The 27,175-nt window shown below is 41.7% G+C and overlaps 1 protein-coding gene across 2 annotated transcripts in view; it reads left to right on the plus strand.

The window, feature by feature from the left end:
- ZZEF1 (zinc finger ZZ-type and EF-hand domain containing 1) overlaps positions 1-27,175 on the plus strand; it is a 94,322-nt gene that overhangs the window by 11,326 nt on the left and 55,821 nt on the right. For both annotated transcript variants that reach the window (XM_081579863.1, XM_081579864.1), the window contains exons 3-16: positions 2,224-2,418; positions 3,942-4,113; positions 5,434-5,633; positions 7,037-7,247; positions 9,186-9,302; positions 10,181-10,359; positions 12,399-12,497; positions 13,715-13,806; positions 14,171-14,319; positions 18,378-18,489; positions 19,983-20,198; positions 22,103-22,203; positions 22,765-22,934; positions 23,753-23,886. In XM_081579863.1, the coding sequence (XP_081435989.1) occupies positions 2,224-2,418; positions 3,942-4,113; positions 5,434-5,633; positions 7,037-7,247; positions 9,186-9,302; positions 10,181-10,359; positions 12,399-12,497; positions 13,715-13,806; positions 14,171-14,319; positions 18,378-18,489; positions 19,983-20,198; positions 22,103-22,203; positions 22,765-22,934; positions 23,753-23,886 (2,147 nt within the window). The remainder of the gene's footprint in view (positions 1-2,223; positions 2,419-3,941; positions 4,114-5,433; positions 5,634-7,036; positions 7,248-9,185; positions 9,303-10,180; positions 10,360-12,398; positions 12,498-13,714; positions 13,807-14,170; positions 14,320-18,377; positions 18,490-19,982; positions 20,199-22,102; positions 22,204-22,764; positions 22,935-23,752; positions 23,887-27,175) is intronic.

A 27,175-nucleotide genomic window follows, 5' to 3' on the forward strand; every position in this document is an offset into this window, starting at 1 on the left:
ATTACCAGCATATGGGTAGCATCAGGAGCTTTACTTGAACACCTTAAAGAGATGTTTTGGAAGGAAAGGAAAGGAGTGGAGACCAGGGGATCCACCAACACATAGTGATCCTAAGGAGCGGTGGGGATTAGGCTAGAAAAACTAGGGGTCCAGATCCCTAATCGGGGGTCCAGACCTTCTCTAGCAGGGCTGTGACTTAGCACTTTCTACTGAAATATTTTATCTTTCATTTTAACTTAAAAGAGTTTTTCTTTTTTTAAAATCCTAATCCTAGGCTGAAACTTGGTGAGCTCACCTCTCTGGTGGAATCCCACTTTCCTGGTCCCTCTATCTAACCTAGACTGACACTTACTCCTTTCGTATCTCTTTGTATGAGTGCTGAATGGTTAAAAAAGAGACAGCTCATTTACCAGATTCATTGCTTGTTTCACCATGTGATAAAAGTTTTCCCGTTACAAGCATCAGTCAGTTTGGAGCAGATCAGTGCAGTACCAGCAGCATCATCACATGAAGTCTAGGTATTACCCTGGGTGTCCGTTAAGAAGAACTATGAGAGGAGATACGAGGAGTGGCATAAACTTCTGGGGCTTGGGAAATCAAACCAGGGGCTCCTGGTTTTGTGTTGAGGCAGAATCAGATGGGCCACTTCTAGGGCACAGTTTCTCCTCAGTCTCATGTTTAGCTTCAAAAATTAAAGCAGTTTCCTTCTGCTCTAATATAATCTTTTTGTTTGACACTTAAAAGCAGTTTCTCCTGTGGACTTCTGGAATCTTCCTCTAGGTGCTGCTCACTCGGGTGTGCTCAGCTTGTGACAGCTCATCCAGTAATACAATGATAATATATGTACTTTTGTTTTAATTAGAAAGTACAAGAGAAACAAACAAAGAAAACCCTCCCCGAATCTATAAGCAAGTCTGAGCTCCAGGAAAAGCTGCTGTGTTTATTCTCTCTTCACTTAACTGTCTGGGTCATGTGTGCCTCAGTTGAAAGCATGTTATTGTAGCTGAATCTATAATAACAAGAGCAGGATTCCAGAAGTCCACAAGAGAAACTGCTTTTAAGTGTGAAACAAAAATATTTTATTAGAGCAGGAGAAAACTTCTTTAATTTTTGAAGCTTAACATGAGACTGAGGAGAAATTATGCCCTAGAAGTGGCCCATCTGATTCTGCCCCTTCCCTTGTGGCTCAGCTGGTAAAGAATCCGCCTGCAATGCGGGAGACTGTGTTTGATCCCTGGGTTGGGAAGATCTGCTGGAGAAGGGAAAGGCTACCCACTCCAGTATTCTGGCCTGGAGAATTCCATGGACTGTATAGACCATGGGGTCGCAAAGAGTCGGACACAACTAAGCAACTTGCACTTCACTTTAGACATGGCCTGTTTTGTGTTTTTGAAAGGTTATGGAGGTTAACGTCAGACAAAATGCAGCCAGGGGAGCCACTTAGGATATCTGGGTGGGTGTATGAACGGAGGTGTTGAGGCCAGAGTCAGGACAGTGACCAGAGGAAGGGACAGATTGGGGAGACTTCAGAGGAGCCACCCCGGAGAGAAAAGACTGGAATGGTGGAGGGAGCACTTGAAAGCAGTGCGGGGAGTATTTCCAGTCCTGCCCCCTGTTGCCTTGGCGTGTCAGCTGGGCCTCGTTTCCTCAGTTGTTAGAGGAGGATACCAGCCCCTTTGGTGCCTTCTCCTCTTCACCCTCCACTTATTGTGGGGGACTGACTGAAGTGATGTCTGTGGAAGGACCTTGAAAACTATAAAATGCAGTCAAGAATTGTGGTCAGGGTAATGGTTGTATTTTCATTATCGTTATCTTCTGTAGCTTAGTATAAAAGCAGTTACACCATTACACTCTAATGTGATAAACATTATTCCTAGCCTATATTCAATATGCATAACTTCTTCAAAAATTTCTACTTAGTATTTAAATTTATAAATTAAACTTATAAAAGTTGGAAGCTTGGATTGAAAGAAATTATCATTGTTCTAAGTCTTCTAAAATTTCTGTGAAACTACAGTGAAATTAATTTTGAAATTGAGATCACCACTGGTTCATTTCTTAAAAACATCTTTAGATTTTTAAATGATTAAAGCTGAAACTACCAGAGAGGATTCTTAATGGCCGCTTTTGATTCACATAATTCTGCTAGGCCGCCAGGCAGGGGATGTGGAACCTATTGTGGTAGGTTCCCAAAAACATCAAAAATGGACTTTTTCTGCTTAGGTTTTATAGACATATTTTCAGAGTCCAAGGAGGGCCTGGATGTCCATGCATCGATGATCCTGCGCTTCCTGCATCGCAACCGGCTCTCCAGCACCGTCATCCCCTACCCCATGTTGGACCACTGCAATAATATGAGCACCATGAGGGCCTCTGTTCTGAAGGAGTCTCTGGATCAGCTGGTACAAAAAGAAAAAGGTATGTACGTGGGGGTGGGGCTGTTCTTGAGGATGCCTGGTGATCATTTCTTCCAAATGAGTGTTTATTGACAGGATGAGCCAGCACTCCTCCCTGCTTTTATTTCTGAAAATATAGTGACCAGTTTGTAGCAGAAGAATGTGAACTACTCTCCCCTCCCCTTTCCCGTTCTTCCCCTCCCCCTCACCTTATACTTAACCCAACTGCTTTCTCATCACCCAAGTCTCTGCTCAAATGTGGCAGGCCTCTCCTCATTACCCTTGACTGATGCCACCACTTACCCCCTTTGGTCACAGTCACCTTTGCAGGTTTAAAAGTCTAAATGGCACTTATTACCTGAAGTTGTAGCATTATTATTGACTTGCGTTTTTGTCTGTCTTATTCGCTTCATTATCCTTGGGACCCAGAACTATGCTTGCCACACAGTAGGTACTCAGTGAATAGTTGTTGAATAAATAAGGGAAGTCACTACAGACTCACTGGTGACCACAGCAAAAGTTGATAATGTGAATTGGCAGGTCCGTGGAGCCTAACAGTCCAGAAATAGACCCAGTTGGAAGTGGGAACATGGTACCAGATGTAGTTAGTTAGCATTACAAGTCAGGGCGGGAAGTGAATTAGCCTACAAATTGGGTTAGGGAACTGGTTAGCCGTTTGGAGAAAAAAATAAAACTAGATTCTTAACCCACTTAATCAAATAAATTTCAGATGGATTAAAAAATTCAACCAAAAAGAAAGCTGTAAGAGTGCTAGAAGGAAGGAGTTCCACTTTATAAAAGCCTTGACATGGGAAAACCTCTCTAAGTAGGACATGAAACTACAAAAGAAAAGATTAGTAAGTTAGGCTCTGTAAATTTAAAGTTCTGTACAGCAAAAACACATATAAGCAGTCAAAAGACAAATAACACTTTAGGGAACAAAGGTATATTTTGTAACATTGTAACAGTATTTTTTTTTTTTTTTAACTAACTCTGACCTTGGGCAGTTACTTAATTGCCTTAGTTTCCTCATCTCTAAAATGAATTAATACATAGAAAATGTGTAGAAAAATGCCTGGGTCATAGTAAACAGTCAGTAAATGTTACTTATTATGTGTGTGTATATATACATTACGTAATATATACAAAATTATAAATTGATAAGAAGACTTGTGACCCAGAAACAAGTAGATGAGGATAGGACAAAGCCATATTCAGAAACACAAGCGGCTTACAAACAAGTGGCGTAAAAAGTCTCACTCATAATTAAAGAAATGCAAGTTAAAACTATAAGACACCATTTTCATCTCTTGGGTAGTTTTGAAAATATATCATTGATTTATGCTGTACTACAACCAACCCATGGAGCAGTCCTTGGCCAATTTCTTCTTTATACATGTTGTCCAATTTAGAAGGAGATTTTACAGAGCATTTATTTTTCTAGGGCCAAAGTGCCAGGAATATTTCTGTTAGATATTTTAAATGACCTTTTTAAAAAATGGTTTGTGAAAAAGACGTCATGATAAAATCTGGTTTTTCTCACAGAGAGCCCTGGAGATCTAATCAGAAGCCCAGAGATGGACAAACTCAAGTCTGTTGCGAAGTGCTATGCTTATATAGAAACATCCTCCAACCCTGCAGACATTGACAAGATGACAAATGGAGAAACCTCATCCTACTGGCAGTCAGATGGCAGTGCCCGCTCACACTGGATTCGGTGGGTGCCATAACACCAGATTCTTGAGTGAAGGTCCAAGGAAATTACCTGCTTTCTTTCTCTTACCCTGTCAGTGTGTTAAAAAAATCATTTTTTAAAATTTTAGACTATTTTTTAACGTACTGCCTAGTTTTTTTCTTCTTGTGATTATCTGCAAAGATGCTATAAGAATCAAAAGAATCATGTGAAATTATATAACCATGTTCATATATTCATAAATATGGATAATTTCTTTACTGGTGTTTTAAGGGAGAAAATTAACATTTGACTAGTATTTATGATACTGACTTCAGATCTTTTTCACTAGTTTTTCAGGAAGGTTAGTGTCACAAGGGACAAGGGATACTTTTCTTATATCTAATGTGATTTTAAGATCATTTCTGCACATTTAGTGTATGCAACTAAGTTGGCCAATTTGGTAGAGAAAGAGGGAATGAGGTGGTCAAGAATCCTGAAGTGAAACTGATGACAGTGAGGTTTCTATATGTTCTGAAGTTGCTGTCTAAAATATCACCTGTCCCATCAGAAAATGGGCTGATTTTGTCTGGTGGAAATAGAAATAATTACTGTTTTCTCATAAAGGATAAGTAAGCTCTTTAGCCATCTGTAGATGAGCAAATCTACTCAGTTCTTTGGATACAGTTAGAACTTGCTTCATACTGGGTAAAGGAATTTTATTAGAATGTTCATATTATACTTCCCTGCCTGTACTGGTATCTTAAAAGGAAATAGAGGGTATCCCTGGTGGTTCAATAGTAAAGAATCTGCCTGCCAATGCAGGAGACATGGGTTCGATGCCTGATCTGGGAAGATCCCACATGCCTCAGAGTAACTAGCCTGTGCACCACAACTATTGAGCCTGTGCTCTAGAGCCTGGGAGCCAAGACTCCTGAGCCCACGTGACACAACTCCTGCAGCCTGCACTGCTAAAGCCTGAGCTCCGTAACAAGAGAAGCCACCACAATGAGAAGTCCATGCACACCCCAACTAGAGAGTAGTCCCCACTTGCCATGACTAGAGAAAAGCCCGAGCAGCATCAGAGACCCAGCACAGCCAAAAATATGTACGTGCATAAATAAAGTATAAGCATTAAAAAAAAGAAATAGAAGATTGATCTTGAACTGAAAGGAATTTTAGAAACTTGGGAAGGTCATAAGAACTTTGAAACCAGTAGCCAGCTTTTCAAGTTAGTTCCTTTTAGGGGAGTCAGTCTTTGGGTATGTATCACCTACAAGATCCTGGCAGTGGGACTTGTGGGCCCTGCCGGTTCTCAGCCTATATACACGTTTGTCGTTTCTGCTCTCTCTTCACATTTTCCAGTTTAAAGATGAAGCCAGACGTCGTACTCAGGCACCTGTCCATTGCCGTGGCAGCCACTGACCAGAGCTACATGCCGCAGCAGGTGACCGTAGCTGTGGGGAGGACAGCCAGCGATCTTCAGGAAGTCCGCGATGTGCACATTCCCAGCAACGTCACTGGCTATGTGACACTGCTGGAAAATGCCAACATCAGTCAGCTCTGTGAGTCAACCAAGAGGCATCTTGCCCTTCTAACTAAGAGGACTGGAGGGGAGGAAGGAAGTCCTGTTGTTTGGCAGGAAGACCTCTGAAGTAGAAAGACTGTTTTTCTTTGGAGATCTGATTTGCTTCTCATCATGTACATCAAAGTGGTCATTATTTCACCTATTTAGTGTTTTGAAAAGTTATAGAAAAGCAGTAAAGTCTTTTTAAATTAAAAATATTTTTTTTCTTATTAGAAAATTAGAAATATTTACATAAACAAAAAATTATTCAAAATCCCACTACTCAGGGATTGTAACTGTGAAGTCATGGGTATGGATCCTTCCAGACCTTTTCTTATATTTGTGTATGTATATAAATACACACACACAGACATATATATATATATATTTTAAACTTAAAAATAGGTTTACATATATGTATTTATGTATATCTTTACGTATCTTTTTACAAAAGTGATATTTCATTCATGCTCTTTTGTAACTTTTTAACATGTTGTCTTATCATATATTCATGCACACCTTTATTTAGTGTTGTTAAGATTGTACCTTAATTTTAACAAGCTTTTTCTTCTTGGACATTTCAGTTGTTTCCATTTTTATACTATTATAACCTTGCTTCACACGTAGCATTTTGGAAATAATCACAATTCTGTGATTTCTTTCCAGGCTTATTTCATTCAGGGAGCCGGAATGCTTCATGTTTTGTCTCATTTCTCCTAATGCTTTCCTGGGCCAAAAGAAGTATTCTTACTTTGCTCAGAGGAACTGAGGCTTAGGGAGGTAGAGTCTTTGTGTCTCACCCCTAGGCAAAGAACTAGTTAAGCTTGTGGAGTAGCAGCTTCCTGTCTTACACTGTGGTGGTCTTTTCTCTAAGATGTGTCCTTTTTAACTTCTCACCTCCTCCTCTCCAACCCAAATAAGAAATTCTGACAGCTCTTAAAAGTGAGTCATGCCTATGTCATCTATTTGGACTTGATTATTAAAAAGAAATTCTCACAACGGCTATGAGCCAGCTGCTATTTTATAACTAAATCTAAATTTTGGAACTCTAGGAAAAATTCTAGACATTTTCTTACCATGTGTTTAATCAGGATTTTAAAAATACAGTTTGTGTTGATTTTCAAGAGTCATAAATTCCTATGAAGCATTGTGATGTAAAGATTTAAGCCACCCTTAATTTTGCACGTGATACTTTTGACTCCTTAGATTGGTCACTGCTCTTTTGACAAATTGATTGTATACTTGCTCCATTGCACACATCATTTATTTCTGGCATCAAAATATATCTTCAGCATTTTCTTTTCGAAATGTGAATTACTATTTTGCTTTTAGTTGGAAGCCTAGCATTTGCTGAACTGAGGAAGTTAATCCAATACTGAATTTGTTGTTTGCGCTTGACAGATGTCCAGATTAACATAAAGCGTTGTCTTAGTGATGGATGTGACACTAGAATTCACGGTCTGAGGGCTGTTGGCTTTCAGAGAGTCAAGAAGTCTGGGGTCTCAGTCTCAGATGCTTCTGCAATATGGTATTGGTCTCTACTGACATCTCTGGTGACGGCTTCCATGGAGACAAATCCTGCGTTTGTCCAGACAGTGCTGCGCAACACTCAGTAAGTCACTGTGCTTTCCAAGCCTGTCATGGTGTGCTCCCTCTCCAACCCTGTAGGACGAGTCACTGAGCAGCCTCCGACCTTGGAGGCCCGGTCAGCAGCCAGGCCTCAGGTGCCCTGTTGTTTCCTGTTTGTGCCTTCAACTTTGGTCTTGCGGGAGGGTGGGTCTGGGTCACATATGCCGTTCCTATTCCTTATCCACTGGGGAACAGTTGCTTGCATTTACATAGTAATTTTTATGGGATAAAACACCTTCAGATGCTATATATTTTTTACCTACTTACACTGTAATAGTATGTGTAAAAATTATCCCTATTTTACAGTCCTGTGACCTTTCCTGGGGTACATGACCATGCAGTGATGGATCAGCTGGAGGTCTTTGGACCTCGGCCCTAGGTTGAAGGCTCTTTTCACAAAAGAGTCAAGTCTTTTCAAGGACACCAAACTAACCTATTTTTAAATGTAAAGCACCTTTGGAAATTCTGTTTTAAAACGCTGTTAGGGTGGACTTCCCTGGCTGTCCAGTGAGTAAGACTCGGCACTTGCTCTTCAGATGGTGCAAGTTCATGTTTTGTGAGGAGGCACTTGGAGACTGTGTAAATATCGCATTCCTCATCAGACTTGACTTGATGTGACTCATAAGTCCGGTTTTACTCCCAGAGTTGTTATCCATCACAGCGTTGCTTCTCAGATTGGCCCAGATTTGGCCAATAGGAACTCAAGACAGTCTGGTTCATGTGTCCTTTTGACATGTCTTCATCTTGGAACACTTCCTTACAACAAAATATTCTGGGCTTACCTTGAATGTTCCCTGCCATAGTCCTAGAATTAGCCTTTTTTTTCAAGAGTCCTGGTCACTTTTAGTGGAGAGTTATGTTTAGGAACTGAACAAACTAAACCCATTGCTGTCGGAGTGTTGCTTCTCTCAGTGGACACAGCTGGGAAATACATGTCTGTGTATGAGTAATAGACACATGTGTATACATAGACACATTGCCTCCTGTATTTATTTCTCTGTCTGTAACACGGAAAACTCTGGGTTTACACTGATCCTTCTAATCCAGTACTACCATGTTCATTCTGATTTTCTCTCTTTCTGTGTTTGTAGCTTCCTGCTATGACTGTGAGAAACTTGGCTCCCATCAACCCGAATATGTTTACTTATTTAAAGAGTCCCACTCCATATAATCAGCCTCCCAGCTCCCCGGCCCTTGCCTGAACACCCTCCTCACCTTCTCAGGGCTGGCATTCCATGCCAGGCTGTCTCTTTGCTCAGTACCCTGCTCCAGTACCCAACTGGGCCACCATGCGCCCCACCCAGGCACACACGAGTGCCTGCCTTGCACAGCCCTATTCTATGGACTGAATTTTCAGGAAGGAGAAGAGGATGAGTTTCCTACCTTGTTTTTGTGGAGTTATGCCAAGTTGTCAAAGATCGGATATATTTAAGGTTTATATGCCTGATATTGTCTTCACAATAGGTTAGGTGGATTCTCACTGGATGCCTTCTTTATCTACAAACAGTATTTAGAATGCTGTTCTCAAGTCTAAAATTTAAAAAACATATATTTCTGAGTTAAACAACTCGACTTCCAAAATTTCAACTGACGTGACCAACTGAATACCAGAGTCGTGTGTATTCTTAAAGAAAACTCTTAAACAAACTCTTTAAGAGATTCTTAAACTCTTTAACTCTTCAAAAAATTCTTAAAGGAACTCTTAAAGAAAAGAAATCCCATTAAATGGTTTAGCGCCGGGACCCCTGTAGGAAAAAGGCTGATTTATATTATGTACCAGGTTCTCTTTAGGAACACTGTTTCTTAGTAAGGGTTTAATCCAAATAAGCTTCCAACAATGTATTTTTATTTGGTCTAAAATTATATTAATAAATTTATCGTTCGCCTGGGTTTGTTCTGATTGTGCACCTTACACTCCTAGGAAGGCACTGCAGCACATGCCTCCACTGTCCCTCTCAGCAGGATCTACGGATTTCTCCACTTTCCTGTCTCCCAATGTTCTGGAAGAAGTGGACAGCTTCCTCATAAGGATTACTAGGTGAGAACTCAAGGTCGATAAGTGGGGTGGGGGGAGATGGGGGGCATATGTGCTCATCAAGTCTTTTTTTTAATTTTTCAGTATTTCATATTTTAGTGACTGAAGAGAAAGTGAAATAACGGTGCCCTCCATTAACTAGCAATGTCTCCTGATGTCAGGAATTGGAGGTTGGGGCGAAGTAGTCCTCAGATTCAGCTAGCGCAAGAGGTATCACAGTACAGAACGCAAAGCCTCTCCGTTCCCTCACATCCCCAGCCCAGCACTGCTTGCCTCCGTGGGCAGGCCTAACAAGCCTGGTTGTCCATAGACCTGGGAAGGGACACCCTGGTAGCTGATAGAGGAGTCGGTTAGTGTGGGGACACTCAGCTCTGTCACAGCGAGCCCTGAGGACGTTACTGTGTTAGAGTACAAACCAGGCCCTGAGACATCTAGACAGTTTTGAAAGTTTCAGGGTAATGTGTTTAAGAAACTGGATAAGCGTGACATGGAGTAGATCTAAAATACATTACTGGTGCTTGAAGGAAAGAGCCCTTAGCCGTCTGAGCAAGCCAGGTCATTACTCAAGGCTTCTTGATAATAGGTGCTTATTGCAACAGCCTATTTATTTTTGGTTTATAAAGTTGGACTTCTTGAAATTGATAGCATTATTTTATACTTACAGATTAAGGTTACAGAGGTGAGGGTTTTATTTCCTATTCCTCCAGACCGATTTAGTTTTTCTTTAGGATATCTTAAGGATCTTGAAAAAGTGTTTCTGGTAAATGGATGAAGTGTATGGCAGGTTGATTTTGCTTTCGGTGATCAGTTACACAAAGTTTGAACTACCTGGATTTTCTCACATTTTAAGAAGTAAAATGCTTTCTGCTTTTTGTTTGTAGCTGCCGTTCTACTCCAGAGGTGGAGCTGACTCTTCTGGCCTTTGCACTAGCAAGAGGAAGTGTTGCCAAAGTGCTGAGCTCTCTGTGTACTGTCACTGATCACCTGGACACACACTATGATGCCTTGTCCCTCATCTCATCCATGGCATCGGTCAGGCAGAACCTGCTCTTTAAATACGGTAAGTGACTTCGGCAAGGTGCACAAAGATGCGTAAAACCATCACCAACAGGGGACCTTCTGGCCTCTTCTTATCTTGTTGGATAGTAGTTTGTGGGCTGGGTCATTGTAGTTATACTGTGGTTTCTGGAGGAACATGTCTTCTTAGACTATGGTTGATAAGCAGTAGGGAGATGTTGGTTCATTTATGGGTGCATTAACAGAAAAGAAACTTGAGTGTCCACTGCACTGCACTCCCAGGATTTACGACCTAATGACTGAGGCTTGGTGGCCATTTGAATGCCAGACCTGGAGCGAAGGATCCTTGTCTTGGAATGCATCCCTCTGCATCCTTGTGATAGCTGATAGCTAGTTGGAATGACATATATGGGCATACCCATATGCCAGCCACCGCTTTCCCTTCTGGGCCCAATGGCAATCCATTTTAGCACTTTTCCACTGATCCAGGTTGGAGCTTCTTTCTTAATCCTTCTCAACACAGGAGTCTGTACAGCTGCTCCCAGATGACTGCACTTGACACGTGCCATCCTGGCCTCTAGGGCTAAAGCTTCTGTCCACAGAGTACAGCGTTGAATCCCATCCTGTAACAGTACTATCATCATTCCTTGTGGTATTTGTTGTTGTTCAGTTGCTCAACTGTGTCCGACTCTTTGTGACCCCAGACACTGTAGCCTGCCAGGCTCCTCTGTCTGTGGGATTTCCCAGGCAAGAATACTGAAGTGGGTTCCCATTTCCTTCTCCAAAGATGATATTTGTACCATTGCCTTAATATTTCCTAATAGTTTTTTTAAGTCAGACAATAGATATCATGTAAATCCAGTTACCCCCTCCCCAGTTTTGGGAAGATCATTTTTTTGGAGAGGTTGGGACCCATGGCTGGATGGGAGGAAAATAATCTCCAGAAAAGTTTCCGATTCAGTTTAGCTATTGTTTGGGCAGAGAGCCCAAACAGGGGAGAAATGCCTAGGGGGGCTGTTCATTATTGATAATGTTCTAGTTCTGGTTTGGTTTATAGGTTAATAGGGTTATGGAGTTTTCATTATATTACTAAAACAAAAGAAAAAGTTTTTAGATCATTATAGTAAAAGTTGATCTATATAATTTTGAAAACTTCCAAAATTTGCCTGGAGATAATTTTAAGAAACAAGACCCCAAACCCCAAGACATTATTTATGTATGTTTTATTTTATTTATTTATTTTTAATTTATTTTTAGTTGGAGGATAATTGCTTTACATTGTTGTATGTGAGAAAGCCACACAACAATGTGGCAGGCATTGTTGTATGGCAGGCTTTCTGCCATACAACAGTGTGAATCAGTCATAAGTAAGCATGCATCCCCTCCCTCTTAAGCCTCCCTGTTCTCCCACCCCACCCCACCCCTACCATTCCACCCCTCCAGGTCATCACAGAGCGCCAGGCTGAGCCCCCTGTGCTAGACAGCAGGTTCCCACTAGCTGTCTGTTTTACACATGGTAGTGTGTATATGTCAGTGGTACTCTCCCAATTTGTCCCACTCTCTCCTTCCCCAGCTGTGTCTGCAAGTCCATTTTCTGTGTCTGAGTCTCTATTTCTGCCCTGCAGATAGATTCATCAGTATTATTTTTCTAGATTCCATAAATATGCATTAATATATGATATTTGTTTTTCTATTATTTATATATTTAAATGTAGTTATAATAAAATTAATTATTTACTCCCAAACAGTGTCTTAGGAATTCCTCTCTCCGCCTGCTCAACACACAAATATGTTAAGTCTATGTTATTAATCTATGTTTTATAATATGCTTTGTTTCTGACTGGTCGTTATTCTAGAGTGATTCTTCTTGGACTTACTTATTCTTTGTTTCTTTCAGGAGAAAAGAAAAGGGTGGTGTCACCTTTTATCTGATACTACTTCCTATGTTAGCTTTTAAATGGGTCAGTTGTTAGTTAGCAACTGGGTGGCCACAGGCGCTCTGTTTCCACTGATGAGCACTCTAGTTTTCATTTCTTCATAGTGCTTGCTTCAGGCTCTCTTGCTTTCTCTCTCTTTGATCAGGGAAGCCTCTCCAGTTGACTCTTCAAGCCTGTGATGTCAAAGGAAAAGAAGAAAAGTCAGGACCTGAAAACCTGCTTGCTGAGCCGTGGACAAGGGACGGTGAGTGGTGGACCTGTGGGGTTTTAATGAGTGGAGACGGCCACTAGAGGCCCTGTGGAACCGCACTGTGGTCTTTGAAACTTTCAGGACTTGCAGTCTTCACTGCCAGTGTGCTTCAATTGGCTTCGATGTTTCTTGAACCGTTTGTGTGATTTCTTTACTACAGTGTTGCCATCTGCTAGGTGTCAGTCACCTGTAACAACTTAAGAATACTTGAACATTCACATTATACATTAGGGAACCCTCCCCATCCTCTCCCAGTAGGATCTTATATGAGCAGGTCAAAGGAGAACTCATTAATACACGGAGACCAGTAAGAATGCTAACATGAATCTACAGATAGCTGCAAGATTGGTCAGTCTTCATAAGGAATAATCAGCTATGTTCCTATAGACACAGTTTTTATTTCTTTGGACCAGAATCATTTGCACAACTGTCATATTGTACAATTAAGAGAATTATCAAGTAGCTCAGAGACAATGAAAGGTGGCAAGAACTCAAAGAGTGGGCTAAATAAACACTTTGGGGGGCTTCCCAGGTGGCTCAGTGGTAGAGGATCTGCCTGCCAGTCCAGGAGACGTGGGTTCAATCTCTGGGTTAGGAAGATCCCCTGGAGGAGGAAATGGCAACCCATTCCAGAATTGTTGCCTGGAGAATCCCATGTACAGAGGAGCCTGGTGGGCTACAGTTCATGGGATCATAAAGAGTCAAACATGACTGAGGACACATGCAAACACACACACATTCTTTTCATGCCTATTTTGAAGACTTTCACAATCTTTTCTGACCGTATTCGAGAAACTAATTCCTCTCTCAGCTTTTAAGTCTGCTTGCCTCTAACAGCCCTCAAACATCAGTCATGGTTTTAGGAATGGTTCAGAAAGATAATTAGCTGTCCAGTCTTTTGTCTCTTTGAATTAAAGTCACAATCTTTATCAACTTTTTATTTCTTTAATGTTGCCTCAGAGCAGGGCTGCCTGTATAGTTGAAAAGATTGTGCTCTGACAAAGTTATACCTGGTCCATTATCTGTTACCTGGTGGTTGATCAGCAGGGTTGCATCTGCCCAGAGAGGAATTCTTTTTCTAATTTTTATGAGAGGACCAGATGGGCTAGATGCCTCTGCCTCAAATGATATGCCTTGGTTTTGTTGGTCTTAGTTCTTAGGGTTACTACAGATGTATCAGTCATCCTGACATTAATTTTTCCTTTTTGTAGGTTTTCTTACAGAGACTGGAAAAACCAGAGCAAGTACTATTTTTTCTACAGGAACTGAATCTGCCTTCCAAGTTACTCAGATCAGAATTATGGTAATTCTTCTGCGGACTTCTTTTAGAAATGTTACTACTAGTTTTAAAAATAGGGTTGCGTTGCAGAAGTCCATGTCACTGGCTTTTCATTGAACTTTTAGTGATTTTTCTGTGTCAGGCCTGTAGCAGACACAGGGGCACAAAGATGGATAGATTTTAAGTCTGTGAATGGTGTGAGTGTAAGGATCAGAAACGATGAGAAATCCTTTCTTGGGAAGCAGCTTTCTTACTTGTTAATGTATTTGAAATTTCTCTTTGTTGGTTTCATTTTTTGCGTTAAGCTCTTTGACCACATTATTTGGGAGCAGAATGGCCACAAAACTCTGGCCCCTTCAATGTTCTTTATTTAGATCTCTGTTTCCAGGTTCGACGTGGTGGCATTGGTGCCCAGTGTGGCTTGGTGTTTGCTTACAATTCATCTTCTGATAAATTTCATGCAGAAGAACACTTTAAAAGGTTTGAAAAATATGACAAATGGAAGCTTCAGGAGTTCAGGCAATTTGTAAAAAGCAGGTAAGGAACAGAATAAAAATCTTACTAGTTAATAAGATAATATACATTCTGTTACTGGTGACATATATTTTCTTTATAGAAAAGTTGCTACTAACCCATCTTTAGTAGCCAGGAACATTCATTGCTTTCTGGCAGCATGTGTGAAGACATGTATTTTAATTTGTTCATAGACTTTTACTCGGTCTCTTTCGTGACCAGGTGTATAGATCTTCAAAATGGCTGGGTAATGATATCCATGTGAATTGTGGGCAGCCTGAGGTCTTTAGTCTTATCTAGCCCCTGGGAAATGTACCCTGGCCCCAACTTCCCTCCTTCTGTTTTTGTGCTTTTATTGAAAATAATTATTAAGTACCTATGATGTGCTCGGCCTGCTGCTAGGCACCAAAGATGCCATAATAAGCAAGTTGGCAGAGTCTCTGCTCTGTAGAGCCTGCCGTGGAGCTCAGGAGACAGATGGTAAATCCGGGAGAGTCACCGTGCTGTCCAAGCGAGGTAGATGGGAGGGATCAGGTGTTCTAGGAGCACAGGGCAGAGTACATGACCTGATCAGGGAAGGCTTCCTGGAGGAAGTGTTGAATATGGAGGAGTTAAAGTTAATTAACCCCTTGAAGTAGTGGAAGAAGAATGCCCTGAGCAAAGAGCAGAGCAGAGTTGAGAACTCATAGGTGGAGTCTAGCCTACTCAAGGGACTGGCGAGCCACACATTGCTGAGGTGTGTGGTGAGGCAGAGAGTGGGGTGAGGTGAAGCTGGAGAGAGGAAAGGGTCAGGTCATGAAAGGCCTTTTGTCTCTGTTTCAGAGTTGAGACTTTATCCTGAAAGCAGTGGGGACAGGGAAAGGGAGTTGCTGGGGATTGTGCTATCCAGAAGCTTCAGGAAGAACGAGGAAATTGCATGTGTGGTTTGGAAGTACTACTCTGGAGCCTGCTGTGTGAGGCAGGGGCCGGAGGAGAGTGAACAGGCAGGACGCAATGGGTGAGGCTGTTGCTGTCACCTTGGAGACCAGAGTATGGGTGATGTCACCTTGAGCTGTGACAGGAGCAATGGAGAGATGTGGACCGACTGCAGACGTGCTAGAAGGTAGAACCACCAGGACTTTTTGTGTGTATGTTAGTCACTCAGTTGTGTCCGACTCTTTGTGACCCCATGGACTGTAGCCTGCCAGGAAAACAGCAGGACCTGATGAGTAACTAAATGTAGAGCAGGAGAGGGGAGAAAGCGTAGGCGTCAGTGAGTCCTGGGTTTTGACTTGGCGGGGGGACATTGGTTGTGCCTTTTTCTGAGATAGAACATACTTCGGGGAGAACGGGTTTGTGGGAAGATGATGAGCTCAGTTTTGGCCCTGTTGGCTTTGGGGCTTTAGGAAACCTCTGAGATGTCCCACAGCTAGTTGGATAAGCAGGTCAGGAGCCTGAAAGAGATGTCTTGAGGGCACAGAGAGCAGAAACATTTCAGCGACAGTTTAAAATGAATTCGAAGAGATCATTCTGGAGGAGCATGTGTGGTAGGAAGAGCACAGAGAGGTCAATATGCTGAAAGGCACCAGTATTTCAGGGGCAACAGAGAAAGGGAGGCTGATAAAAGTGGCCTGAGAAGCAGCAGGAAAACCAAGGGAAAGTCGTGATTAGAGAGGCAGGGAGTGGGCAGCCCTGTTGGATGTTACCCAGGAATTAGTAAGTTAAGTCTAGATGCAGTAAGCTAAGTCCGTTGGACTTAGCTGCAGAGGGCATCGATGACCTTCTGGGCAGTGTTGCCTCCCTTAGTAGCAAGTGAAAACTCACAGAGCTAAGCCTGAGATTTGCTCTTTCTGCTCCTGTATTTCATAGGTAATGGGGTGCTGGAGATTTTACTATCACCCAGTATTGTACTTGCCTGGAGAATTCCATGGACAGAGGAGCCTAGTAGGCTACAGTTCATGGGGTTGTAAAGAGTCGGACACGACTGAGTGACTAACACACCGTACTCTACTACTGGGCTTTCATGGACTTACAAACCACTGAGAATTGTGTCAAATGTGGATTCTGATTCGGTGGTTCTGCGTGGGGCCTGAGACCGTCATTTCTAACAAGCTCCCAGGCTGCTCTGGTGCTCCCTGTCCACGGATCACACATGAAATAGCAAGGTTCTAGACAAACTTCCTCTGTCCTCTGGGCTTCCTGTGGTGGCATCTTTGACAAAGGCTTATTCAGCCTCCCTGGAATGTCGTTAATGATGGAGCACTCACTGCATCTCAGAGATGAGGACTTGTTCGATTGAAATCTTGTAGCTGTAATCTCAACTCAGTGGTCCTAATTCCAGTCCTCTAAATGAAACATCTCTCTCCCATCATGCATACATGCTTTTTTAAGAATGCTTTTCTTTTAAAATAATGATCAGAGATTACACTGTTTTTAAGTAGCTGTGTCCCACTCCTGGCACATATTAATATAGGTCTTTTTCCCTAAACCTGCTGTTAAACAAGATCTTCCACATCTTATATAGGATGATTTTTTTTTTAACCTAAATACAGATTTATTCACTAGTCCCTTGCTGATTTTAGCTCCTGGTTCCAGCCTGAGCTACTCTGAAATCCTCATTTACTTGGCCTACATATTATCGGTCCCTCTCCAGCTTGGAGATCAAAATGTTACCAAGACACGCGTCTGTCGTCTTGCCCTTTTTATTTCCCTGCCCTCTTGTCAGACGTCAGTTAGTCAGTATGCTCTGGGACCAGCTTTGGGGTTGCTATACATACTTAAGGGCTGTACATATTCAGCCCTGTTTTTTCCACACTGCCATGAATTGATATAGTAAGCAAGGTTGCTTCTCCCCCTCTCTGACATCCTGCCAGCTCTTTATATCTCAGAGATTTCCTTGATGACTCCCAAAGTGAATTAAAAAGTCCTCAAACACTCAATACTGATAAGAGTCATTGACACGATTTGGGGCTTAGATGGAATACCACTGGTTTTAGGCTTAACTATGTCATGAATGTTTTATGCTTAGAACGACTTATGGTCAGAAGAGAACGTTTTTTCTCTCTCTGTTATAGAAATTATTCTGAGTCCTTTGTTTTTTTCCTTCTTGTTGTTGTAAATGCTTATCTTAATCCATACAGAATTACGTATGTGTTGGCTAGCTTGTTAGCTGTAGCACAGACTAAATAAAGTTTTAGGAATGTTACTTGAAAAGACTGCCATTTTCTCCTTCTCAGATATTTAATTCTTAAAAAGGAAGCACCATTCATGTATCCAGTTTTTAAAAAGAAATGGCACACAGTTGTGCTTCTTCAGCTTTTGGGTTAAAATGCTTTCCTGTAAGGACTTCTTAAGGAATAAGAAAAAATCCTGAGGCCTGTGAAAGCTGAAGTTTTGCTTTTTTGGAGCTCCAGGATCCGAAAGCTCCCCAGCTTTTACCCTTCAGCTGTTGCAAGTAGGAACCTCAGGCCAGTCGTAGATATTTTAGCCAATCCTAGGGAAAGAAAACTGAACCTGCCTCTCCTTTGACTCTTTCCAGAAACACATACCAGCTGTTGCACTGGACTTTATTCCTGAGTAGCTCATCTTAGATACCTTGACTTCAGGTCTCATTCTTTAGATAATCCAGTTATCCAGAGAAGCAAACTTTCTCCTGAATTCTCAGGTCATATTTGGGGCTAATAATAGTTCCCATCGTTCAGATGAGGAGGCTGAGAAGTGGAGAGGAAATTACCACCACCTCCCTTGTATACTCAGGCACCAATTGGCACACCCCAGCCTCAGTTGTTAACAGACAGGCCATCTAAACAAGTTAAATGCCATGTAAAGTGAAAGTGAAGTGAAAGTCGCTCAGTCGTGTCTGACTCTTTGTGACCCCATGGACTGTATAATCCATGGAATTCTCTAGGCCAGAATAGCCTTTCCCTTCTCCAGGGGAGCTTCCCAACCCAGGGATCAAACCCAGGTCTCCCACACTGCAGGCAGATTCTTTACCAGCTGAGCCACAAGGGAAGCCCAAATGCCACGTAAGTGGTGCCTTATTAATTAGACTCTTGAGAAGCTGAGAAATAGGAGAATGTTTATGAGTACCTTTGTGTTTACAGGATCGGTTGCTCATCTGATATCCTTGGCGAAGATGATCCCATTGGCTGGTTTGAGCTGGAAGAAGAGTGGGATGAAGCAGATGTCAAGTTGCAGCAGTGCAGAGTTGCCAAAGTAAGCATCAGTGAGTTGTGGCCTTCACGTTCCTCCCCACTCCTCCCCTCCTTTTGTCTGTTTTTTTTTTTTCTTTAGATATTTATTCATTTGGCTGGGTCAGGTCTTAGTAGCAGCATGCAGGATCTTTGAGCTGTGGCATGTAGGATCTAGTTCCCTGACTAGGGATCAAACCTGCGGCGCCTGCATTGGGAGCACAGAGTCTTAGCCATTGGACCACCAGGAAGTCCCATCCCCTCCTTTTGTCTTATAACTGTTTATTGAGTGGTCATTGTGTGCCAGGCCTATGCCAACACTGGTACCCTGGAGGTTAATCAGACATGATCGTGACCCTCAAGGGATTCAGAGTCTAGTGGGAGACACAGACATATGAGACACTGTGATTGGGCTGATAAAGAGACATACAGGGTGTTGTAGCCCAGAGGAAAATATTTACCCAGTCTGGAATTCACCAGGGAAGGCTTCCCAGGAAAGTTGGTGTGATGCCAAGTGTTGAAAGTTGATTAAGCTGCCTTCTTTAGCCAGGCTGAGAGGTGTGGAGAAGGGCATCTCAGGCTGAAAGAACAGTTAAGTCCACAGGCATAAGTGCAAGAGAGATGTCTTCCTGTAGCTGTGAAAGACACAGTGATTATCTGACTACTTAATTTTTTGTAACCTCCATTGTAAATCTTAGTAAGAAGCTCAAATAAAAGAAATAAGAACTATCTTTAGGATTTATACATAGTAGCTGCTCAGTAAATATTTATGCAACTGAGTAGTGGATTCTGAAAGATCCTCAACAAAGGAGCTTTCACTACAATAAGCAGAGAGTGTGCATAGAAGTTGGGCTTTGAAAATGACTTTAGCTTTGCTAAGACAAGGCTGTGTCCTAGGCTCCCAGCACATAGGTTACATGTAATTGGAGGGTTTTGAGATGATCCGTTAGGGCAGTCATTGACTGTTCTCACTATATAGCTGTTTTCTGTTTCAAAATGACTGTGCTGGGACTTCCCTGGCAGTCCAGTGGGTTAAGACTTTGCCTTCCAATGCAGGGTTTGCGGGTTCAGTCCCTGGTTGGGGAGCTAAGATGCCGCCTGCTTCTTGGCTAAGAAAAAAACAAAAACAGAAGCAGTATTATAACAGTTCAATAAAGACTTTAAAAATGGCCTACATTTAAAAAAGAGAAAATTCAAGCAAGAAACCAAAATGACTGTGCCACAGAGCAGACATCTTTCTCTTATTTATCCTGTCTTATCCTGTTTTTGCCTTGAAGAGGGAGTCATGCCATTTCTCTTATTGTGATCTTTCCCAGAAACTGACTCCAGCATTTGTATTGTCTCTTTCTGTTTGCTGTTGATTCTAGACTTATACTTTGTGTCCCCAGTGCTAGGCGTCGTGGGACCTCATTAATCATGAAAGTCATAGGGGGACCTGCCCAGAATGACCTTCACCTCCCTTTCATCAGTACCAGAGCTTCTGAGTCCTTCTCATCGCGTCTCTCTTGTTCTCTCCAGTATTTGATGGTAAAGTTCCTCTGCACCCGCCAGGAGTCGGCAGAGCGCTTGGGAGTACAAGGCTTGAGCATCAGTGGCTACCTCCGGCCTGCGAGAGCAGAAGCGGAACAGAGCACCGTCTGTGCTCACTGCAGAAGGGGCACGGAGGAGAGTGTCTGCGGGGCCACACTGCTCCTCAAGACCCTTCAGTTCATCCAGCAGCTCGCCCACGACCTGGTAGCGTTTCCTCAGTTGTTAAACTTCGTTCCTTTGGGAAAAGTAAATGATGTGTTTGGGGGAAGGAACACCATCCCTGCTGAGGCCATGCAGTTTGAATGAGGATGGCAGGCGTCACTGCTGTGATGATGTTGGGAATTCAAGGGGAGTGCGGCGTGGGGCATTGGTGGCATCAGTAAGTGGAAAACAAAGTGGCCTGTGATCACCATCTTGAGGTTTCCTGGAATAGACCTGCACAGAGATCTTAAAGATGCCCAGCTGGGGTTGCCAGGGGTCACTGGGGAGCCAAAGCACATTTATGGGACTTATGTCTTCTTTAAGTCCTAGAAGTACTCCTGAAGTGTAGGTGAGTTGTATCTCTTTATTTGAATTCCCAAAATAATAACAGGATTTTTAAAAAGTTGAAATATAGTTGACTTACAGTATTAGCTTTAGGTATACAACATAGTAATTAGATATTTTTATAGATTATGCTCTATGCAAAGTTATTATAAAATATTGGCTATATTCCCTGATACACATTATATTCTTATAACTTAAAATTGATGTTATACCTGATAGTTTGTACCTCTTAATCCCCTTCACCTATTTTGCCCTTCCTCTCACTCCTCTTCTCGCTGGTAACTAGTTTTGTTCTGTGTATCTGTGCATCTGTTTCTGTTTTATTATATCTGTTTGTTTCATTTTTTAGATTCCACATATAGGTGAAAGATTACAGTATTTGTCTTACTCTGTCTGACTTCACTAGTGTAATACACTCCAGGTCCATCCATGTTATTACAAATGGCAAAATTTCATTCTGTTTATGGCTGATTACAGAGAAGGCAATGGCAACCCATTCCAGTGCTCTTGCCTGGAAAATCCCACGGACGGAGGAGCCTGGTAGGCTGCGGTCCATGGGGTCGCTAAGAGTCGGACACGACTGAGTGACTTCACTCTCACTTTTCACTTTCATGCACCGGAGAAGGAAATGGCAACCCACTCCAGTGTTCTTGCCTGGAGAACCCCAGGGACAGGGGAGCCTGATGGACTGCCGTCTATGGGGTCTCACAGAGTCGGACACGACTGAAGCGACTTAGCAGCAGCAGCAGCAGCATGGCTGATTAATATTCCATTGTGTGTGTATATGTATATATATACCGTATCTTCTTGATCTGTTCATCTGTTGACGGACAGTTAGGTTGGTTCCACATCTTGGCTATTGTCAGTAATGCTGCTGTGAACATTGTGTTTTCGATACTGACTTTTACAGTCACTAATAAAAACACAGTGACAGCCCACTCAGATTTTTGTAGCCGTCACCACAGAGAACATGGCTTATGTCTCAGGAATCTGATAGAGCCCTCTCGTGTGTGGGATGCAACAGTGTCTACTCTTCACCTTCATTCTGCTTCATGGCACATTCAGAGACTGATGACTCAGTTTGTATGTGCATTGTTTGTTCTTTGGAGCTCTCCTGTCACAGGAGAAAACAGCAGATGAGAGAGAGATGCTTAGATGTAGCAAGAGCGTTTACAGCAGGATTGATCTTTCAGCCTGTGCTCAGGGAAGGATCAAAACAAGCTGCAATACGATCCTGGACAGTAGTCATCACCAAGTAAAGGTCCCTCATGTCCCAGGTGTCGTATCTGTGAAGTCAGGGAGCTTTCACAGGGATGTGTGTATGTATGTTACGTGTATAACTCACATGAATGTGTATACACACACACGCACATATTTTATAAAGTTTCACACCCAAAAATAGTTGTCCACAGATTGTTATTTAAGGGTCACATCAGTTATGCTGGGATTTTACACACGAGGAGCTACCTTATCCCTTAATAATGAGAAGTAAATGAGCCGTTAAGATATTTCTCCAAATGCATTTTTCAGTTTTATTTTTTCTGGTCTTTATTATTTTTTAGGTACAGCAGAAGGAAAGTGGCTTAAAATATAAATCTTTTCTGGACTTCGCGGGTCTTGACTTGCAGATCTTCTGGAATTTTTACAGTAAATTAAAGCAAAAGTAAGTTGGAATCTGTTACAAGATGGTAGTCATGTGGGGCTTCCCTGGTGGCTCAAATGGTAAAGATGATAGTCATATAAGCACAACTGAAAACTCTGAGTTTTGCTATTCTAAATGAACAGTTGTTTTTTCCCCCCCAGGATTTTTTACTTCCTATTAGTTTATCTTGTTCTGATTTGAAAGATTTGTTTATTGTTGAAAATAATATCTTATATTTCTGTAAAATGCTTTATTTGGGTAGTGTTTTTGCAAGCATTTTGCCCTTTATATTACCTTGTAATGAAAGCCAGGTCAAGTATTATAGTGTCTTCATTTTTACTGCTGATGAAACAGAGTCAGAAATGCATTTCCTTGCCACAGAGTAGGCAGAGTCAGACAAGGTCTGTGTCTTCAGACTCCGTACCTCGTACACTGTTCTTTCCTTTCTACCTTTCTTCCTCTCAGTTGGCATTTTTACTGAGCCTGATGCCTAGTGGGGAGAGTCCTTCATAGATAGCTGTGGGACTGCGAGGGAAAAGCAGCTGGCCCTTTTGCTCTCTGATGGTCTTTGTCTTTCTGTAGCCCCAGGGAAGAGTGCGTCTGTGCCCAAACTCTGCTTCTGCAGCTCCTCCAGAGCTGCTTCTCGGTGCTGCAAGGAGACGCTCCCACCGCCGCTGAGGATGCCAAGGCTCCAAGCCCGCGCCCTAGGCCGGTGGAGGCTGCCAAGGAGCTCTACACACACCTGTGCAGTGGTAGGATTGGGATTCCTCTTCACTGTGACCCTGTTCTGGTGCCCTGCAGGGCCTCTCGCTGTAGAGAACCGGGGGTTCTTTGACCATGCAAACCCAGTGAAAGGTTTATGTCTTTGGAAAATGAGTTTCCTCAATCTTCTTTGAATCATTATTTGGAGTTCAGGATTTAGTCCTCCTCAACGCCTTCCTCCTGGTTTCTGACATATAGTTGTGTTTTACTGAGAGTAATTATTATCACACTCTCCAGTCTTTTTGCCTTTTCATACTGTTCACGGGGTTCTCCAGGCAAGAATATTGGAGTTGTTGCCATTTCCTTCTCCAGTGGAGAACGAGATGGTTAGACAGCGTCACCGACTCAATGGACATGAATTTGAGCAAACTCCAGGAGACAGTGGAGGACAGAGGAGTCTGACATGCTACAGTCCATGGGGTCGCAAAGAGTTGGACATGACTTAGTGACTGAATAACAACAACATTCAGTCTTTACTTCAGCTAAGCCACAGGGATAAGGCTGATAGATTGAAGGGGGGAGATGGTAATGATTGATTGAGAATAAGACACGTGATCATCTGAAGTTGTTTTTAAGGCTTTGCCAAGTTGTGTCTCAAAAGAACAGAGAAATAATGAAAGAAAAACTGGAACATAGAGTCTTTATTTTTGTTAAATGTAAACAAACAAAAAAATAATTCCTTTACACTGCTTAGCTTGTGCAAAGGTATTTCTTTGTTCTGGTAGTGAGTTTATGGGTTAAAAAGCAAATATATATATTGTGAGTGAATAGATGGGCTATATTAAAGCTGATTGCTCATTTTTATCAGTGGTGGATAGGTTGGATGGAGACTCTGTGCCCATGGAAATACTAAAACAAGAAGTCAGGAACACCCTTCTCAATGGGGCTGCCATCTTCTTTCCTGATCGACAGACCCGGCGGAATCATCTCTTCACCATGATGGTAATTATTTATGTTAAAAGTGCAGATTCCACTCTTGACCTATCTTGGCATGAAACTTAGTAGTTTTTGTTTTCTCTGACGTCCTCTCAGTTTTGGTTTCCCAAAGGTGTATTTAATACTTGCTGTATGCAAAGTTTTGTGTGGGACACAGGTATCTAAGGACATAGCACTATACTCAAGATGGGGATGACAGATAATCCCAACCTCCATTTCAGAACCTGTTGGATCACAAGGGGAGGGTTTAGTCTCCTTCATCTTTATGACATGCCTACAACCAAGTGTTATTTTTAACATTTTAACTTTTTATTATGGGAAAATCTAAATACAGAACTAGACTAAATAATACATATCAGTCCCTCCAACCTCTCAAATGTACCCATCACCTGATTCAGTAATTACAAACTCAAGCTAAACTTGTTTCACCCATTATATACCTCATATACTCCTCCCCCCACACCATGATTATATCAAAGTAAATCCCTGACTTATTCGTTAATATTTCAGTTTATATCTATAAAGAAAATACAACCAAGTTTTAATCCTCAGCTGCATCCTCTCACCCAAAATCATGATTGAGTTGGAATTATCCTAGGCATGAAAGGATAGTTTAACATTAGAAAATTAGTCAATGAAATCAGAGAGGAAAAAAATCATATTGACAACTACAGAAGATACTTTAATAAGATTTAATTCTGATGATGACTAAAACAACAAAACCCATACAAACTCCCCTAATCTGGTGGAGGGCATGTATCTAAAACCTACAAAAATCAATGTACTGGGTCTTTGGGTCACTGACTCATCCCTTTCAAAATGAGATATAAGCCAAGGGTGCTTACTGTCACTGCTTCTCTTGATATGGTATTAGAAGGCCAAGCCACTGCTGTAGGACAAGGAAAAGAAATTTTAAAAATATAAAAAGAATAAAACATGCAATCATTATTAGTCTGTTTAGACAAGCAACTAAATAGAATTACTGAGAAGAGCTGATGAAGAAAACGAGATGCAGCATTTTAAAAAGGCATTTCTGTATGTAACAGCTACTTTGCACAAGCAATAGAAGTGCCCTGTCAGATGCGTAAAGCCCTATAGAAACAAAAAAGGGAGTAAAAGAAGCGTAAAGTGTGGTCCCTGTTGCCAAATGACTGCAGTACAGTTGGGGACACTGCCGCAAGGAAGAACTAACCCCAAGTTGCAATAGGCATTTTAGAGGAGAATTCTGTTAAGTGGTTGAGGAAGTTTTCAGAGAGGAGGGAGGAAGGATCTTTGGTTGTTTTCAGCTGTCTACAAAACGTGCATATCAGCTTGAGGGATCAGGTGTTTTTTACTTTCAGTTTTTTTGAGATATAATTGACATACAGCATTGTATAAGTTTAAGGTATACAAGCATAAAGATTTGACTTACATAAGTCATGAAATAATTATCACAATAAGTTGAATCAACATCTATCATCTCATATAGATGTAAGATCAAGGAAATAGAAAAAACTTTTTCTCCTTGTGATGAGAACTCCTAGGATTTACTCTCTTGTCCACTTTCATATGTAACATACAACAGTGTTGATCACATTTGTCATGTTGTACTCTACACCCCCAGTACTTATCTGTGTTATAACTGGAAGTTCATATCATTTGACTACCTTCATCCAATTCCCCCCATCCCTGCCTCAGACCTCTTTTTCTATGAGTCTCTTTGTTTTTGAAGTATAATCAACCTACAACACTACATTATTTCCTGTTGTACAACATAGTGATTCAGTAACTCTATACATTTCAGAATGATCACCATGCTGTCTATGACTTGTCAACATATGAGAATAGTATTTAGTTATTGACTGTGTTCCCCATGCTGCTTTTCATACCTGTGACTAATTTGCACTGGAAGTCTGTAGTCTTAATCTCTATTGTCTGTTTCTTTCCTCCTTCCAACCCTCTGGGCTCTGGGAACCACTGGTTTGTTTTTCGTATCTATAACTTTGTTTCTGTTTCATTATGTTTGTTCATTTGTTTTTTTGTTTTTTTTTTTTAGATTCTGCATATAAGTGAAATCGTACAATATTTGTCCTTCTCTGTATGACTCATTTCACTTAGCATAATACCCTCTAGGTCCATCCATGTTGTCACAAATGCAAGATTTTATGGCTCATATTCATACATACATATATGTATGTATATTTCACATCTTCTTTATCTGATCATTGATGGGCACTTAGGTTGCTTACATATCCCAGCTTTTGTGAATAATGCTGCAATGAATATTGGGGAGCATATATCTTTTCTCATTAGTGTTTTTGTTTTCTCTGGATAAATACCCAGGAGTGGAATTACTGGATCACGTGGTAGTTCTGTTTTTAATATTTTGAGAACTTTCAAAAGCTGTTACTGTTTTCCATAATGGCTGCACCATTTATATTCCCACCAGTAATGCAGGAGGGTTCCCTTTGAATCAGTTTTCACTTTGTGGGTATAACCTCTGACAGCATCAGCTGACATGACCCATTGGATTGTGGGCGAGTCTCTGTCCTACTTGTTTGCTGGAAGCATTTACCAGGCAACTGAGGAAATTTTTTTTTTTTTTTTTTGCTAGCCTGTGTCCCACACAGAAAAATAGAAAGAGGACATGCAACCTTTTGAATGACATTGTTGTCTGTTAGTAGAGCAGCTCATAAACTTTTCCTTTGTCCATCTATCTTAAGGGCTGTATTTTTTCCCTCTTCTCATGCAGATGAGTTAAACTGCTATCCTTTGTGACCATATCTTCTCTCTCCCACCCTCTAGTGCCAGGCAGGGCCTTGAGTCTTAAATTCTGTGGAAATCACCCCCCATGCCTTGCTAGCAGTAGATGTTCAATACATTTATTGAATTAAGAAGAGAAAAAAAACCTGCAAAGTAACCCACAGCCTCATCAGAGGGTGTGATTTCTGTAACTGTCACCATTGGCTGTTTGGACTTGACACAGAGAAAGCTTAGATCCTGTTTTAAAAAAAAATAGGAAGCTCATAAAAAACGCTATCCATCTCTGCCCCCTCTTCTCAGAATGGCATGCCCAGTGATGAAAGTATACATCTTTTGGAAGTCACCTTCCTAAACATTTGCATCAGGCTTTCCTTCAGGAAAGCTTCAACATGTCAGCTTCAGCAGTGAACAAAAGTAAACCTGCCTGCCCTCCTTGATTTAGGCAGGGAGTTCTGCTCCCTCTTAGCACTAGGCCAGGTCTCAGTCCGGCCCAAGAGGTGGTCTGCCGACCCCAACATTCATCATGTTTGGGAACAGTGGGCCATGGTCTTTC

Source organism: Giraffa tippelskirchi, chromosome 3, assembly GCF_054371585.1.
Source record: "Giraffa tippelskirchi isolate mGirTip1 chromosome 3, T2T-mGirTip1v1.2.pri, whole genome shotgun sequence".
Classification (NCBI taxonomy): Eukaryota; Metazoa; Chordata; class Mammalia; order Artiodactyla; family Giraffidae; genus Giraffa; species Giraffa tippelskirchi.